This window comes from Schistocerca gregaria, chromosome X (assembly GCF_023897955.1).
Source record: "Schistocerca gregaria isolate iqSchGreg1 chromosome X, iqSchGreg1.2, whole genome shotgun sequence".
Classification (NCBI taxonomy): domain Eukaryota; kingdom Metazoa; phylum Arthropoda; class Insecta; order Orthoptera; family Acrididae; genus Schistocerca; species Schistocerca gregaria.
Window position 1 is genome coordinate 104,880,410 of NC_064931.1, and position 19,773 is coordinate 104,900,182.

The 19,773-nt window shown below is 38.1% G+C and overlaps 1 protein-coding gene across 12 annotated transcripts in view; it reads left to right on the top strand.

Moving 5' to 3' along the window:
• The window catches only part of LOC126297857 (protein sickie), a 1,116,277-nt gene that overhangs the window by 1,045,252 nt on the left and 51,252 nt on the right, over positions 1–19,773 (top strand). For all 12 annotated transcript variants that reach the window (XM_049989129.1, XM_049989128.1, XM_049989130.1 and 9 more), the window contains one exon: positions 2,365–2,549. In XM_049989129.1, the coding sequence (XP_049845086.1) occupies positions 2,365–2,549 (185 nt within the window). The remainder of the gene's footprint in view (positions 1–2,364; positions 2,550–19,773) is intronic.

Genomic DNA, 19,773 nt, shown 5'->3' on the forward strand with positions numbered 1-19,773 from the left:
CACACCTTTTAAATTTCTGCTCAGACAATTTTTATGTGTAGTTTCCATAAGTGCATAGAAGTTTCACTGTTTTCCGACTATCTTGTCAGGTGCAGAAGAAGTATTATAATGTGTTTTCTCAGTATAATATTGCCATAAAGGTATGTCATTTTTTTACGCTTTGTGATGTCTTTTACAAAGTTATCAGAATATGTCCTATGTGACTCCTAAATAATGAATTGCATCACAATCACACGTTTGTTTTCATCTGGTTATCAGGTGCCATATCCTGTGGAGAAACTTATACCAGTTTCAGCTTATTGTTCTATTATAATCTTTCTGATCAGCAATGTACACTTTGCATAATCTCTGTGTGTTCATCTGTAGCTTCTTCTGCAGTGCATGAATGATGTTTCATTGTGCTTTAGCACTTTCAGAATCAAAATTGTTCTTTTACTTTGGAATTTTGTATGGTGTACATAAAGATAAGAAAACATGTAAAGGAATTTTCGTGGGCCTATTAATTATGTGCCTTTCTCATATTAGTGAAGAACTGTCACATATAAATGTTTTTCACATTTATACAGAGTAGTGGAATCAATTTATATCATGTAGAGTTCATTAATACACTGCTTGACAAAAAAAGTGAAGCGCCCAGACAACATGGTTAGGTGTCATTGTAACTTCGTACACATACACACCATCGGCAGGTATGTAAATTACTACAGTTGCAAATCTCTGTAACAGAATGACCACCAGAATCCATTAGTGTTTTTACCAGGCCTGGTAGGGTTTGTAAAGGGCAGCATCAGATGTTGAGTGGCCACTGTGAAGGATGCAGAGATTCTGTCTACTTGTGTAAGACTGCGTTATCAGCACCTGACAATGAAAAGGACCTTGTGCAGACCTTCATTTGTCTGGCTGATCAAATTGTGCAATATCCAGATTTTTATGGTATTTAGACGTGACAGCAGTCCGATGTTAGACTGCTGGGCTATGTGAGAGTAGGCATACTCATTAAGGTTCCAGTTGCCATGTCTGACCACCACAAGGGAGGATCACCGTGTTGTGCATTAAGCACAGTGTAACCCCTTCACAACTGTGCCTGCCGCCCGAGGACAAGTAATGGACTCACAGCAACATTCTGTGTCATTCCACACCATTGGTTAGAGACTAGCAACAGCCAGATTAGGAAATTACTGTCCCTTGCATAGGGTGCTGTTAGTACCATACAAGAAATGGCTGTGTTTGTAATGGTACCATGACTTGGAAGCATGGACTGCTGATGAATGCTGTCGCATTGTGTCCAGTGATGAATTGCAGTTCTGTGCTACCCCGGGTGACCATTGTTGATAAGCATGGTGTTAGCCTGGGAGAGGTTTCATTCATCCAATATTTTGGAGAGGGACAGCAGTGTTGCTCCTGGCATCATGGTGTGGGTAGCCAGCGGGTATGACGTCAGGTCATGGCTGGTAGTGATTGGGGGGAAGTGCGATGGCACAACGATACGTCATGATCATCCCTCCTCCTCATGTGTTACCTCTCGTGCAACAGTATCATGGCGCCATTTTTCAACAGGGCAATGCCTGTCCATACACAGTATGTATTAATATGAAAAGCCTCCGGGATGTTGAGGTACTCCTGTGGCCAGCAAGATGTCCAGATCTATTCCAGATAGAACGTGTATGGGACCAGCTTGGAGATCAATTCTGTCGCAATGTCATTATCCAGGATATCAAGGGCCATTACAACAGTCTGCCAGCTTCCCTCAGGAAAGAATACAGTGGCTTTATGACACCATTCTGAACCGAATCAGTGCATACGTGCAGGCCAAAGAGGTTGTAAACTCGTTCTGATATGTAGGCTAATACTGCCAAATTCTTTGTAAATTTAATTCTATTTTATAATCACTGAAATAACATCACATACCTTCCAAACCTGTGAAGTGTCATTTTGCTTCCTCCTCCCATTCTTGGTGCTTCACTGTTTTTTGTCGGGCAGTGTATATTGATAATAGCTCATCTTGTTGACTTTTGTTGTGTATCAGAATTGAATTAAGGCATAATTTTATCACATTTTGGTAGTAGTGTGTTGATTGCAGATTAAGTTGCTATTTTATTAAAAGCCCCTTTCTGTACTATTACTGACATACATAGTAACACACACAGATCCTACAGTCTCTCAGTAAAATATTGCTCAGAAACTCTAACTTATGATATGTACATCTGCAGGTAATGAGAACTGTGGAAATTATAAAAGAACCCAGATTGTGTACTGCAAACATACTATTTCTATTTATGGATAGCACACTGTTTTAATGTTTTCTATAAAATTTGCATGAACTTCTAAGTGTCTCAAATAGGTCAATTAATACTATCTTTTCAGTTGCGAAGCTCATTCAGCAAAGCATTCTCACGCTCAAAGAAGAACAAAAATGGTTCTGTATCAGATGTTGAGGACTCTAGAGGCCTGCATTCAGATATGTCTGCCCCTTCATCTCCACTTCTTAATGACCCCCACCAAATGAATGGGGGAGGTCCCACTATAAAGGGAAGCCAGTCATCATCTGCGTAAGTAAATAACATAACTTTATTGACATTTTTTTAATTTCTACAACTAATGGTGAATTAGAGTAGGAACTTGACTGAAAAGTAAGTGGTATCCTGAGAGTATAGTATTTGGATCAAGAAAATTACTGGAACAGTTTTGCACCATTAAGATCTTACATATTGGAATGATGTATAGTGGAAGAGAGGTACTAGTGTGTTTCTTAATAAGTTTGTGTCAGTATTGGAAAGTAGATTTTTGTATCGAAGGTGGCACACATATTACTTCAAAAAGTGTATTATGGTGGATAAATGAAGAAATGAAAGTAATTTGTAAAGGGAAAAGGGAAATTTATATAACTGGCAGTCCAAACAAAGTTCTTCTATATTCTCTTGGCAAAATTGATGATTTCAAGTTTTATGGACTTGCAGCATAGTTAATGCAGTCAACTTGTTTCATTTTGCCCACTTTCCTGACTTCATCAAGCGAATGCTGGATCCCCCCACTGTTTGGTCTTCAACTAAATTCTGGATGGGTTGTGCTGCAGTTCACCCTAGCAGCTGATTATGGCGTCATCAAACAATGGAACAGTCTCACAGAAAATTATATTAGTGCTGATGAACATATCAGGCTTCTCTCCTTCCAGAAGCAGCAGAGGAGGTTCACTGAGAGATCTGTATTGTATGCACAAAAGCACTAAGATTGAAATCTAACATTTTGATTTAATTAATAGAGCCAAAAGCTTTAGACTGAGTGTCAAGTTAAAACACTTTTTGATGAAGAGTATAGATGCGTGATATTGTCCTTAATTTTAACTTTTTTGTTACAGTGTGGTATAGCCTTTTGCTCCATCATAAATCTCCAACATTACATATAGTGTGGCTCGTTCAGCTCAGCTGGGGTAGAAACAATGAGCAATGAAATCTGTGCTCTATGCCTGATTTGTCTGTAGCTCAAATGCTTTGATTCTCTTCTTTTCCAGTTTTTTAACAATCCATGTTTCACTACCATGCAATGCTGTGATCCAAACATACATTCTCAGAAACTTCTTCCACAAGTTGAGGCCTATGTCTGGTACCAGCATACTTCTCTTCGCCAGGAATGCACTTTTTGCCAGTGCCAGTCTGCTTTTTATGTCGTCCTTGCTCTGTCCATCATGGGTTATTTTGCTGCCTAGGCAGCAGAACTCCTTAACTTCATCTGCTTCATGATCACCAATCCTGTGTTAAGTTTCTCGCTGATCTCATTCAGCTGCTTCTCATTACTTTAATCTGTCATCCTGAATTTTAATTCCACTCTTGAACCTTTCTTTTATTTTCGCCATTGCTTCTTTGATGCATAGATTGAGCAGTAGTGGTGAACGACTGCATCCCTGTCTTTTTACACCCTTTTTAATCCCAGCACTTCGTTCTTAGTCTTCCACTCTTATTGTTCCTTCTTGATTCTTGTACATATTGTATATTTCCCATCTTTCTGTTATAACTTCAAGTTGAACAAATATATTTCAAGGAAGACGCAACACATGAAAGTCACAAATCAAGTAAACAGAGTAAGACGTGTGTACACTTTAACAGTCAAATCATAACTGAGTTAAAGTCTAGCAGCCACTGGCTGGCTAACTGCTTAGGTGACGCTGCTGCTGCATGGCTGGCAGACAGCGCCGAATGTAGAGGACGCACGTAACTGCACGGCGGCACTTTGAAAGATCGGCGAGTCGCAACACTTTCCCTATAGCTTACCTTGATTTTTCTCAGAATTTCGAATGTCTTGCCCCATTTGATATTGTTGAATGCTTTTCCCAGGTTGAGAAATCCTGTGAATGTGTGTTTTTTTTTTTTTTTTTTTTTAGTCTCGCTTACATTATAAACTGCAATGTCAGAATTGCCTCTCCAGTGCCCTTACCTTTCCTAAAGCCAAACTTATTGTCATCTAACATATCCTTAATTTTCTTCTCCATTCTTCAGCGTATTATTCTTATCAGCAACATGGCTGCATGGGCTGTTAAGCTGATTGTGCAACAATTCTCGCTTGTCGGCTCTTGCAATCTTTGGAAGCATGTGGGTGACGATTTTCCCAAGTCAGATGGTATATCACCAGACTCCTACATTATACACACCAATGTGGATAATTGTTTTGTTGTCACTTCCCGTGGTGATTTTAGAATCCTGATGGAACGTCATGTATCCCTTCTTGCTTATTTGAGGCATGCTGCCACAGTATGGTAAGTCCGCAACTGTTCAGTACTGAGGAAATTTGATAAATTTTTATTTTGTCCATCTGAGTTGCATTGATTCAGATATAGTGGTTACTGGTTTTGGGCTGACATGCCCATTTTCAAACTGCACACCTTGCTATTAACTGTAACTATTCATACAATATGATGCCATAAGGCCTCAGAGAACTTAGTCTCTCTCTTCATTCCTTAGTATTTCCATATCCCACTTCTTTGCACAGTAATTATTTCTGACTTGTCTCTTAATACCTCCTCTCTTGTGATTTGAGTATTCACTTTTACTAGCTGAAATGTATGCAGAACTCCCATTAGCCGTTCTCCTATCTCATTCTTAGTACCAAGTGCATATTCTCCTATAACTCTTTCTTCTACTCTTTCCCTTAAAACTGCATTCCAATCCACCATGACTATTAAATTTTCATCTCTCATTACATAGTGGATTACCTTTTTAATATTCTCATGTACTTTCCCGATCTCTTCATCTTCAGCATGTATACCTGAACTATCATTGTCAGTGTTGATTTGCTGTCAATTCTGATGAAAATAACCCTGTCATTGAACTGTTCTCCATAACTCACTCTCTGCCCTACCTTCCTATTCATAACAAATCCTACTCCCATTATACCATTTTCTGCTGCTGCTGTGAGAACCCTATACTCATCTGACCAGAAACCCTTGTCTTCTTTCCACTTCACTGATCACAACTTGAGCCTAAACATTGCCCTTTTCAGATTTTCTAGCTGCCCTACAATCTTCAAACTTTTGACATTGCACATGGTGACTCATAGAATGTTATCCTTTTGTTGGTTATTCAATCTTTTCCTCATGGTCACCTCCCCCTTAGTAGTCCTTTTTCGGAGATCCAAATGGGGGACTGGTCTGGAATCCTTTGCCAGTGGTTTCCATTGCCTTCTGCCTCCGCATGCCATTATCATTGCTGATTCTTCCACCTGAAGAAACTGTATTAGAGTTGACGCAGTTTTACACCCTGTTTCCATTTCTAAGGCTAGTGACAATCTGTGTAATTTGTTGCATATGTTTATGGTTTTTTGTTTGACAAGGACTTTGTCAATTATTTGTCTCAAATCTTCATAATTCTTTGTACATTTTTTGGCAATAAGTAACACCTTTTTGCATTTCCTGGCTGCCTTTATGAACCATTTGAATTATTACACTAATGAAAAGGGTCTTCATCAGGTTGTTAAGCACAGTGTGGCATATCCTCCATAGATACAACCAAAATTACTGAAGCACATTTAGAATTATCATCATCACAGTCATCTGGAGATTTCAGTGTTACAGGATGGCGAGGACTATTATTAGATCCATGGAACAGGAGTAGGAGCTACTTTGTACAAGCTAGTTTCAAATTGAGAATGATTGCTAGATGCTGACAGGGAAACAGAGACAGATGGTGAATCACTGACATTTGTAGTCTGACGGACATCTGTTGAGTCGATTCCAATGTTGGAACTTTGATTATCTTGTGTGGGAGCTTGTTGATCAATATTTTATGCCTGGGGCTATAGGGAGCTTCTGCACTCTTTGTTTTATATTCTGGTGATTCCATATTAGAAAAAGAGCGATGTCACTCTGTATGTTCAGGGTACAAGTTGTAAACTGTAGGAGGAGAGATGTTGCTGTCTTGTTCCATCCTGTATAATTTTTGTGTAGCAGCAACCACTTTTCACACTGGTTGGTTTACAAATGATGTGGCTTTAAGTGCAGGGAGCCACTGAAGGTATTTATATCATTGGCAAGAGATGGGCAGTTTTTATGTGGCCAGTAGATTTAGAGTTGTTGCAAATTACATCATCTGTTGATTGATAAACTGTAAAAATAATGCCTTTGAATGGAATTTATAATTTGGGGTGCACTTGACTGAAATCTTAAATGATAAATTGCGTAATATATCAAGAAGACTTTGTGAGCACAACCATGCATCTTAGACCCTAATGGTATTTCACATGTGTCCAAAGGCACGGCTGTATTTATACATTTGGTAAGTAATGGTTGGGAAAAAACAACTTGTGGGCTTGAACTTCTTAAACACCTGAATGGTACAAACATCCCCTTAATTGTTTTATTTTTATGAAGATACTTACAGCCAAGACACCCATACGTATGTCTGAAATCTTTGGCATCAACTCTTGGTTAAAGCAAAGTGGGGTTCTATCTGCTCTTCTATTGATTATTGTAATGAACAAGATCCAGAGAAAAGTACACTGAACTGTCAGAGGTGACAAAATGAAAACCACATTGTCTACTGATTATGTATGGTAGGGCCACTATATGGAAGACCTACAAGAGCAAATAAACACCTGGACAGAAGGTCCACAAGTATTTTGCCTCATCTTCAGTCAGGAGAAAAATGAGGTGATGGTCATGAAAAGATACAGGCAACCATTGGGACATGTTGAAATGGAAGGGACAGCCTCAGATGATCCATTATTTCAAATATCTTTGCAGTATTGTCTCCAGTACTGGTTATATAAACAAAGAAAACATTTGCAGAATTCAAGCAGGTAGTAACTTCTATCAGGTACGTAAAGACATAACATGGAACAAGAAAATACCACTAAAATGCATGTCATCTATGAAACCTATTATGTCCCCAGTTTGATATATGATTGTGGAACACAGACCATGAGAAGCAAAGACATCAGCAGAATTCAGGTAGCTGAGATGAGGTTTGTTCATAGCATGCTATGAAAGACATGAAGGACGGAATCCAGAATGAGGAAATTTGAAAAAAGTTGAAGTTGTAAGACTACAAAAACAAAATATGAAGATGTAGGTGATAATTATGTATAATAACACATGTGTTGTCTTTTTGCCTAATTGTTCCTATGCTGCTTTCACTATTTTAACATCCAGAACTGCCTATTCATCTTCTGTCATTTCTTTCCCCATTTCAGGTAGTGTTGGCTTATGCTATCTTTGACTGTCTCAACAATTTCTGATGGTTTCAACTTATCCAGGTCCCATCTCTTTAATTTCCTACAGTTTGAAATTTATTCAGCTTTAGTTTGCATTTCATAACTACTACATTGTAATTGGAGTCCACATTTGCTGTTGGAAGTTTTTTGCAGTTTAAAACCTGGTTTTAAATGTCAGTCTTGTCATTATATAATCTCTCTGAAATCTTCTGATTTCATCATGTCTTGTTCATGTATACAAACTTATCTTTTGTTAGTCTTAAACCAAATGTTAACCATGACTAAATTGTGCTCTGTGCAAAATTTTACCTGGTTCTTTCCCCTTTCATTCCTTTTCTCTAATCTTATTTTCTCCTCCTGTTTCCCTTTTCCCCCCAATACAATTTCAGTGCCACATCATAATCAAATCTTTGTCTGTCTTGACGTACTGCATGCTTAATTTTAAATCATCAAGCATTTTTTTTTCAATCTCGTCATCCTCTGCTGAGTTAGTTATATTTGTCCTCCTTTGATGTGTGGTCATGACATTTCCTCTATCATACATATGTCAATTTATTCGTTATGCTGTTCATAGTAGTTCACCCACCTTCCTCTTTGGTTTTCTATTCCTGCATCAACCTGTATTTGATTTTGTGTTCATAACCCTGTGCACACCAGACCACAAATCCTGTTTTTTCTGCATCCACACTTAATTAATTCGCAATATATTTAATTCAACCTTCCCTTTTACATCACATAAATTTATTCTGCAGAAGTTGTCCTCACCTGAAGATCTGAAAGGAAGACTGTTTTACCTTTGCAGGTAACCTGGGAATTTTTTTGAATTCTGGGAATTTTTCATTGTTTCAGTTTTCAGTTAAATTTTTCTAATTTTGACTGGTAAGAACCAATACTCTAACAAAGTATATTACTGTATCTCGCTACTTCAGAATAATACTGCAGCAATAAAACATGAATGAGAGAGGAAAAGGAAAATAAAATAAAATAAAATGAAAGTTGAGTTGCAAAGGAAATGTGCCATATACAACAACAAAACACAGTGCTCATACAAGCATCTGCCAACAGCAAAATGTGTCAAAGGCATTAGGAAGACTATGCAATGCTTCATAACAATAAATTGCCACCAATGAGCATGATGTCACAACTGTTTACATTAGATTTGTTTGAGCAGTTGCGAACGAGGTCATGCGCGTGCACACTTTAGTCGCATATGAGCGGTACCTTCTCCGACTTCTGGCTACAGATATGTGGCTGTTGGATGTATAAGCAGTAGCAGTAAGCAGCCAGATACTACCAGAAAAAATTATACTGGCACACCCAAGCTGCCAGATTCATGGTTGCGCAACAGGCTCGGATCTAGGCAGTGGGTGGCAAAATGGGGTATCTGTCCTTGGTGGCAATTTCACGGGAGGGGGAGCCAAATTCATATTCTTGAGGATAAAAACCTTGTTTCACATAGCACATAGCATTCTGCGCACATTGGTCTATCGATTATTCATATGATTTTGAAACTTGTCCCTGTTGGTTTCTAAACATTTTTGAACACATTCTAAGTTGATTTCCAAATGTATCATATGTTGATTTTTGAATGTATGCATAGTGTACATGCTGTCTCTGCCAGGGGACTACCTTTCACAACTAGAAATAAACTTTCCTGCAGACAAAAGGGGACGGGGCTATACGAGCTGAGCAGAATAAAGCTGAACGGGTGAATTCCAGTTGTTATGTGGTCAAGAGGGTTTGCGAATGATCAGCATTGTTATAATTACTAGCAAAATCCATAAGTTCATACTACCACAGTGGAAATAAATGACTAACAGGAATAACAGGTAAGAAAGATTATGTATTATCTTCTCGGTGTATCCAAGAAAATGAAATTTTGACACAAAATTTTTGGTCAGATTGCTACACTAGTAAGGGCCAGTTGTACAGTCCCCGGCTAGCAGCCACTTAAGTTGTATTCTGGGAGTAATGCAGAAAACGCATTATACAAAAACTTAATAATGTCTAACTGGAGAATAAACACAGGGTAACTACACCGGTGATTGTATCAGGGTTAGTGAAGTTAACCGGAGAATAAGTTTTGACACTGGCAGGAATAGTTGCAGAATCAATGATGAAAATATTGTTTGTTTTGAAAGAGGAAGGAGAAGAAACGGTGACATCATACAAATTATGGAAGAATGTGACGATTCCAAATTTATATAAAAATTTCATACTACTGCTTTTCGATCTACTGCTTGAGAAGCTGGAGCGTATGAATGAAATGAGAAAATAATTTCTAACATACGGTTTTATGCTTGTATTAGGCCTTATAGGCTTTTTTTATTGGTACTTCTTGGATTATATTCTGTCATGTCATAAAAATGACCATTTGTGCCGAACCACTCTCTTTTATTTGATATGTGTTACAATTCCTGTAATATTAGGCAGACCTGTTTCGTTTTATCTAGCAGACAGTGACAAGATACACGTAATCAGATCAAGAAATTACACCAATTTTGGGTAGCAGAACATTTGATGAACTTTTGATGAGGTAATCTAATCTTTCCCAGAAGGAAAGCACGGCATGTAAAGCTGTAGCAAGAGTAGCAAGAAAAAAATGCTGGACTTAAGGATTGAAGAAATATGTACTGTCTTGCTTGTCTCTTGTCTTTACTGGTTTTATGTAGCCTCTATTTAATTGTCAGACAAAACATCAAGTTATTAGCTATAGGCGATAAACAGTGCAAGTATTCTGAAGAGTTCCTGTTCTCTGGTCACAAATACTCCCATCCAATATTATTAGCGAGGGTAGAAGGGCAGAATGTCAAACCAGCTGACTGGGAGTAGGAGAGGCACAACAGGACTTTTTGATTTCCACTGTCCTGAGTGTAGTTTGATGGTATCCATTAAAAAGTTACACATTTGAGTTCCACAGAGCAAAATCCAGTGATGTTTGGCACACTTTAAAATTAAATAACATATCTTACATTTCCTTGTACATGTATATTTTATGTATCTGACATCTTCAGAAAGATGTGCGGTACTAAATGAACATATTTTTGAAAAGTCAATTTTTCAAATTTTTGGCATTCTTCCTCAAATGCTTTGGTGAGGGTGTAGTACTTCCACAGTTCGGAAATATCATAGATCAAAACAAAATGGACTTCTGTGACTGGGAGCTATCAAGTGAGTTAAAATGTATTCACATAATTACAAAAGACTAAAATATGTTATTAGTTTCAGATTTTATTTCCACCTTTCTGACAGTCAAGCACTGATCGCCTTGGAGAACAATGAAGTTATTGTTGTCGGTTTGCTAAATAAATGTGGCTTTTATTAATCTTTTCTGTTGAGGCAGTCAATTTATTTGATACGAAGTGTTTAATTCCACACTATTGGCTAGTTTCAACTGCTCACTGCATTTCAAGTGTGCATTTTCATTTTCTAGCATGTATGGAATTATGCCATAATAAAGAACCAAACAAGAGAGAATACGGTACTGGTACTCCAAGAAGATATGCATCGAAGTCTGGACATATGAATGTGCACTTTAAGCCAAATTATGCATTTTAGTATGGTTCATGAAATTCCGATGCTCTTGGAGTATCCTTTGATGTCTTGTTTCTTTTATGACATAATGTAATATCTTTTAACGTTTTACTCGTATGCACATACGGGCTTCTTGCGTCATCGTAACTGCGCAAGCAAGGTGACACCTGTTATGTGGTGCTCTCTGGCAGCCTATTCTCACAGGTCACGGGAAAATATTGTGAATGCTTGTTTGAAAAGCATTGCTTTCAAAGTAAATTTCTTTTTACATAAGCTGATCTATGTGCGAGAATGTATGATGAATTTCTTAAATCACAGAGCATTTGACTCTCATTTAAAAATCAAGTCTTTGAGGATGACTGTTTAGAAGAATTTTGAGCCCAGAAGATCAGACATTTATGTCATTGTTAAAAAATTTTACTCGCACATTTGTGTGATGTATCTTGAAGTGAAACACAAGCAAAAAAGACCAGCATTATATTTGAAAACTTAACTTCTCGTGCAGTTGATTAATCTTCAAGACTAATATTACATATGAAAGCTTTTCTTTTTTTGTAGCAACACGATGTATGTTAATTTATACCATTAACTTTTCCTATTTGTGTGTCCGCGCTGCTTGAAAGTGATGTTGCTATTGGCTGACTACATCACGTGTCCTATGCTCCAAATATCCACTGTCATAGGCTGGCGAGATCACGTGACGTGAGCTATGACTGGCTTACAAAATTGCATCGCTATGTCAATTTCAGTGCTTCAGAAAGTAACATGCGGTGTTTGGTGGAATTCAAATTTATACTTTCGTAATACGAAAATATGCAGTGTACATGTTACGTCACATCAAAGATATTTCCAAAACGTGTTTTTTTTCCCTGAGTTTAATTTTCCAAAGTGCTGGGAAATTCTACACTGGTGTATAAAACCATAGGAATTCAAAGGGTTGATGATAAGTTTTACAGTTCTGAGGAAAAGTATACTGTCAATTAACACGACAAAAGTGTATTTTCACCTGGGAGAAAGTGTATTTTTAAGTAGGAAATCCAGGAATTTTTATTCCTTATGTGTGTATACACCCTGCTTTGGAATATTTTACCCAAAATGATTTCATCATCATCATTTAAAAATACAGCAGAGCTGCATGTCTTCAGAGAACATTACAACTGTAGTTTCCTCTTGATTTCAGCCATATTGCAGTACCAGCTAGCATGTCATGTTGGATAGTTTCACAAAGTGAGTGTAGTCAACCATTGATTGTTGCTGCTGCATCTACTGAAAATTGTGGCAGATGTGTAGTACATAATAAAAAAAAGTTTGATTTTGTTGTTGTATTTAAGTATCTTTCATTAGTAACATGACTACTGTCTGAGTCTTAATATGTTCAGTTTTATTAAGTTCAAGCAACTGTGCTATTTAGTAATTATAAGTGTCCAGCATGTAGCCTAACATACACATTGACTATATATAATTAATTGAAAAAGAAATTTACAAATGATAAGTGGAATATACAGTTAACAAACGATCCACCATTGCATAGAAAGGAAAATTCAGCTTAGAAAATTCCATAAATCACAAAGAGACAGAAAGGTTGGATAGTACTTGCCTGGAGATGGTGTAGTTTGGACCTCTCCCCATAGAAATACTTAAACAGAAAACAGTACTGTTTTTCAGAACAGTGCATTGGTCCGGGAAACGGGTGGGGGGTGGGAGGCAGAGGCAGTCCGAATCTGTATTTAGTAGAACTCATTTATTATGAAGAGGAAGGAAGGCAAAGATGAAGAAGAGATTGTCATATAGGTAGGTCATCAAAGGTTGTACCTTGATAAGCAGCAGAGCTGCCTTTACTTGGAAGCAAAACACAGCTACTTTTAGAAAGTGATACAAGGAAAATTACATCAGCTGAATTAAAGTTTCTTTTGGCCCTTTCAAATGCCACCTCCAAGAAGCATTTCTCTGCAGTGCCCAAGCATTCACATGGCACATCACAGCCCACTGTTGCTAAGAACAGGTGTACTTGCACTACTGATACTACTACCACTACTGGTACTGCTACACTGACGTCACGTGCTGACTTTTCCTATGTGGCAACCCGCAGTTTGGCTGGTCATCGATGCCACCGAGTAGTGGCGTGTGAAGGTTTGCTAATAGAAGCTGTGTTAGGCCAGCGGTAGCTCATGATTCTGTGCCTCTGGTGGTGGCAGTCCACCACTGAGTACTACAAAAGCACAGTGGGGCTGCACACCTGACGGTTCCCAATTAAAGTGATACTTTGACAGAGGAAGCATCCCTGAAAAGCACTTGTCAGTTGCTCTGTATGAAAGAGGCCTTAGAACTGTAGAATGTTTATATATAACCAGACCATGTGAGTAACTTGTATATAAAGATGAGTATTGCAATTTATTGAGTTATAAAATAAATGTGAAGGTGACTGTTGCAACCCTCTATAAACAAGGCAGTTAGATTACCTATAATTAGAAGATCAAGGGTCTTACTGTTGTGGCAATTTCTAGACTAAGTTAGGTTTACTTTTAAAATGAAGATACTCAAAAATGAATATCCAGTTTAGAAATTAGGCTAGGGGGTGGTAATTGTGGTGCATTAGTAATAAATAAGTGGAACAATCTTAATTTAAAAAAGAAACTGGAAATGAGATTGAAAGCAGTCTATCTCTACATACATACTATGCATGGCACATGGTGAAGGGTAATTTTTACCACTGCTAGCCATTTCCCTTCCTGTCCTACTTGCAGATAGTGCAAGAGGAAAACAATTTTCTATATGCCACCTTACGAGCCATAATTTTCTCTACTCTTTATCTTCGTGGTCCTTATGTGAAATGTATGTTGGCAGCAGTAGAATCATTGTGCAGTCAGCCTCAAATGTCAGTTCTCTAAATTTTTTCAGTAGTGCTTTGCAAAAGAACATCTTGTTCCCTTCAGGGATGCCCAAGAGCTTTCACTAAGGTGGGATGGTGGAAGTCATCGTCTGCTTCTCGCATCGATCGTCTTACAGATACATGAATTTCTACTAACTTTTGCCTGTCAACATTTGCATGTTCTTTTTTAACTGAGAGTGCAGAAATCTCTGCTTCATCAGCTTTTTCTGTACTTAAGCCATTTACTTGGCACATACTTATCCATAGAGAAATTTACTATCAGTTTAAACTTTGCCAATAATTCATCTACATCTGTCATATCAGAAATAAATGATGTCTTTTCATTGTCTAAGTAAGGTGCTGACAATTGTTTGTCTGCTCTTTCTAACATAAATACTGTGCTAGCTTGCTAGCTTTCTTGATGGCTTTATTAACTTAAGTAACCATTGTTGCTATGATATAATGATCACTAATCCCTGTCTCTATAGTGACACCGTCTATAAGGTTTGGCCAATTTGTAGTTACAATGTCTAAAATATTTCCATTGTGTGTGGGCTGTTCAATATAGTACTTCGAAAATATGTTCAAAAGTACTTCACAATACTGTCTGTCCGTACCACATGCAGTAAATCCGTAGACATCCCAGTCTATACTTGGTAGATTAATGTCACCTCCAACTAATATTGCATGATGGTATTTCCGCTCTACTGAGCATAGACTTTCTTTGAATGATGCTGCAACTGTTATGGCAGAATCAGGTGGCCAGTAGAAACATCTGATAATTAACTGTAGTTCACGTAGTCCTGCTTCTCACATTCAGGTAAATTTATGATCAGAGTCAGTTTCAACCTTGATAGGCAATATTTTTATCAACTGCAGTGAATAGTCCCCCTACTGCAGTGTCTAATCTGTTTTTCCAATATATGTTCCATACCTTGCTAAATGTTTTTGAGCTTGCTGTTTGGGTTTCAGCCCGCTCTCAGTTCCGAAAATAATTTGTGTGTGACAGCTTTTCTGGAGGGTAGTAAATTCAGGAACTTTATTATGAATACTTGGACAATTTACTGTTAAAAATTTTGACAGTCGAAGTGTTTTTACTCTCTGCTTATCGACTGGTGAGTATTCATTGGAGGACCTCAAACTACTGCCTAACCTAAAAAAAAACCATGTGCACTGCAAAAGTACTGTGCTACCCGAGTAGCTGCATACTTTGTGTAGTGCACCCCTGATCTATGAAGGGGTGTGGTACAATTCTCCACCACTTAACTCAGGTCCAGAAGTCTGCAACCAAGACTGTCAGAATATTGACAGAGCCTTTGGTTGGGACCCTCCACTAGGCTCCAAACCAAAGGGCCCCAATCAGCCCCATGGGAATAATGCTTCAAATTGTGAGCTCTACTTGCACACCACAAGGGATGCCAGTACCCTTCACCACTTCTGCCAGCCGTCTACATGAACGAGGATGGCCTCAGAACCCAAATGATAGCTGTCACTTGTGCTGACATGAGCCACAACTTGCAGATGGCTGAACCCTGAACCCTTGATAGCTGCAGGCAGGGCCTCCTCTGTATCTCGGTTGATGCCCACCAGCATACATACTGAGTGCACATTGGACTTCTTTCTAGCCCTGGACTCAATTTCCCTAATGGATCCATACTGTGCCTAATATTGGAGCTCTCTGTAACTAGCCACCATGTGCCAGCTTGGTCCCTGCCAAAGGAGCAGCCATCTGTCCGTTTACGGAATGAATCAGCAAGGCAACAAGTTAACATTGACCTTAATATCCTCTTTGAATATGGCACAATATTTCAATGGTGTAACGCTATATGTGTTCAGCACCCCATTCCTTTGGCTTTCTGCAGTCCTGCTGATGATGCTCTGTACACAATCCATTCCCAGGTGCTTCTGGATTGTGCAAGGTGTTTTTACAATAACCAAGTCCACTGGCGGGAAGAGGTACTCAGTCAGATTGTAACTAGCTGATTTTATTAGTTTTGTGCTAACATGAGCTTCCTTCCACTATTTTAATAATTTTAAGACAGAATCCTAAGTCTTGCTGAGCTTGTTCCTTGTCTCAACTCACCTTGTTATCGAAAGGATGTTGAACCCTACTCTTCATTTGTTCTACTTTGCTGCGATTTCTTTAGCTCAATTAAAACAAATGCCAGTATGGTTCTTTCCAAAGGGCACAGTTGATTTTCTTCCCCATTCTACCTCACTCTGAGCTTGTGCTCCATCTATAATGATCTGTGTCAATAAGGTGTTAAACATTGATATTCCTTCTCTTTGTGAATTTCTGGTTCATTCATACTTTTGACAAAATGCCTTCAAGGACAAATCTGGACATCATAGAGACCACAACTCTTTGGGGAGTAACCTCCTCCCTGTTTTCTTTACTCCATGCTGTGTAGGGGTAGAGGTAAGTTGCATTGCGCATATTTTTCTGTAAGTTCACAGTTGTCGGTCTGATTGACAAATTGATAAGATTCCCAGTACGCATCCCTTACAACTCTTCTAATTGAGGCTTCTGGTCCAATGCTGTGTAAATGGGATAATGTGCACCATATACTGATCTTTGGTGGTGAGGTAATCCCTCGTGAAAAGCAGTTAGGTTGCTCAGTCCTAGTAAACTATTCAAATGAAGTTTTACACAAGCAGCATATTGGTGAATGTATGTGGGTTTAGGTTGGAGAGGTCCAGTGAATGAAATAATAATCATTATCAAACTTTAAAAAAAAACTTGGCTTTGGGGGGAAAAAATGACCAAAATCCAAATAACATTAGTGAATTCAAAATCTGCTCCTGAGTAAAATTCACTACTTTATTGCTCCTTTCCATTTTTTTGTAACTTGTTTCAATACTCCTTGGTGGGCCATTCACAAGGTGATACAAACATTGCAGTGCAAGCTCTTTTGAGGTCATCCAGAGTGTGAGGAGAATTCCTCAGATGCTACATTGCAAGTTTCAGTTGGTCTCCAGAATGTTCAGTCTGGTTCCTGTCAGCTTGATACTGCAGGACATTTGGCAGTTCCTGCTTCCTGGAGATGATGATCATGAGGTGGGCGCAGTATTGCTGTGCATTATCACCTTGAAAGTAGAACCCATCACTGGAACGTTGACAGCAGGGCTGAGAGAATCCTGCTCTGATATTGTAAAACCCTCAAATTAGCCATGACAGTAATGGGAGGCATCTAACTTCCATACACCAAACCAGCACTAAGCATGACTCACCCACTTACTGATGATTCTATATGACTGTGTGCCTGAGTCGAGCATTGATATGTGGTTGCCTCCACTCTATACTTTGATGATCATCACATTTCAGACAAATCTTGTGCCTCTCTTAGCAGGCATCCCAGTACTACTGATCCAGGTTCCATTCCATATGTTCCCTTGCCCACTATCTCTGCACAAAATGGTGCAGAAGGTTTCTACTGTTGTTGGTAATTGATGCCTAGAGGCCTGATTGATTGTATGGAGGAAAATGTGTAATGTATTGATTGACACAATCCTCTCAATTGCTTCCAGAATGGAAGTGCATGATTACAAGTTATAATTTGTAGATAGTGTTGTTGTTAACTGCAGACAAACAGTATAAGCCAGATATTCAATGTTTTGTATTTCACAATAGTGTCACACAGTAGCATGTAAACTGACAATATGTAGTCTAAGCTTGAAATGACCCGTTAAGTCCTGTTGACAGGCTGAACAGTATATACAAGCCACAGTAGCCTGATTACAATTAGAAACATCATGTTATATACTGGATTACACTGAGAATGAAGGCTTATTTTTAACTTTGTAACGTGGGTGACTGTGTTGAAAGAGTACTGAGAAAGAGGTTTCTGATTCAAGCAGACATTTTGAGCATTTTATATACATGCTTTAAGAATTGACAGTCAGGTGAATGAAGTAATCCCTAATCATCAAGTCATAACTAACATCTTCACTTTACCTACAGTAAACAATTGAAAACATTCCCCGTATGCCATTCATACTTGTCCATCACTTGCCTTTATTTCCTATACCCCATTGTAGGAGTAAGCACGTAATCTTTCTCGCTTTGTTGCTCATGTCATGTGGAGTTTGATTACCTCTGTTTCTCCTCTGGAAGGCTTCAAAACAATTTTCTTGAACAGTACTTTCAGACATCACCATCACATTTATGACAATGTCTGCTGATATGATTGTATCATAAACAACTTACTTTGTAAGGTGTGTTGTGCTTAAGTAGTTAAAGAATATTTATGCTAATAATTATTTTTGTTGAACACTGTCTGCTCATTGCTATATTATGAAATTTTGCTTCATCATCATCTGTCACTTAACAGTTTTCTTGTTTGTACTCACAGCAACGGTGACATCACAGTGTCGCTGTGTGCCTACATTTTTCATGCATCCGACCATTACAAGAGGCAGTCACATGAAATTATTCATTTAATTTCAAAATTTCAATTCTTATGGAAAATTTTCACACCAAGAAGAGATTTATTCCAATAGAATCTCCTTGTTCTTTCATCCAGAAGATAAAGTGAAGAATACTCTCCGGACCATTACCAAAACAGTAATTCAGCTTTAAAATGAATGATCTTAAAACAACAGGCACTTCAGTTACCTTAAAACAGTTTAGGGATGAGTTTTCCAATAAAACATTTATCTTCTAAACTTCAGTATTTCTCCCGAAGCAAACTGACATTCTTTTTTCTTGTGGACTACTTGCTATCTATACATATCAAATTCCACAGAGATTCTGCCATTATGTTGCTATGCTAACACCCCCTGGAGAAAAACCATAGCAGAAAGTAGATTTGACCATAGACCCAGTGGTTTTGCTGAGGTGAGATGTATTTCTTCTTTAGCAAAATAAAGGGTACAGTGAAAATTTGTGATAAATTAAACTGTGAAATTTAATTATAGATAGGAACTAGTAGTGTGGCAGCTTTCTCAGTAGCAGTAGTAGTAGTTGGCCATTGTACTTAGTGTTTTCATTTACTGATTTTGTTATGTGGTTCTGAGTGGAAGTGAATGCCTGTTCTTTATTTAGCACCAGTTCTCAGCCGATAGTTGGTGACTCAAGAACTCTTCTGCAGGGACTTTTGAATGTAGTATATGGGTGAAAGGCAAACCCCATTACTTCTAGAGAATAGGTTTGAAACATTGTCACCTGTTGATAATGAGACAAGCCAAAAAGACGTGCCTCTCCAATATTCGCAGCAAAGTCCTAGAACTTGCCTTTCTCAAATAAAGTACTGAAAGTTGATTGAAACACAATTTAGGAAGTAGTGCGAGTTTAAACATGTGAAGCATTAATGAAGAAATAGAATAAACATCTCAAAGTGGGGTACTTGTATTAACAATCTGAAATATTATTCTAGTGAGGTTCCAATTGTAATGAGATTCAGAGCCATTGGGTGTAAGGTAACTCATAAATAGTCTAAGTATGATAGTTCAATATTAGAGGATGACTTTATTTTTCACAGTATTGACTAGGAGAACTACACATGCATTACAGTAATGCTGAACACATTATTTGCTAAATAGTATTTTCGACCAATTAATGACATTGATGCTGATATAGCAACAATGCTCACCAGAGGTAAAAATCCAATTAAGGACCTTAGGGAAGTATATGTGTCTTTGGTAGAACTGGTAGCCACTAGTACAATAAGTAT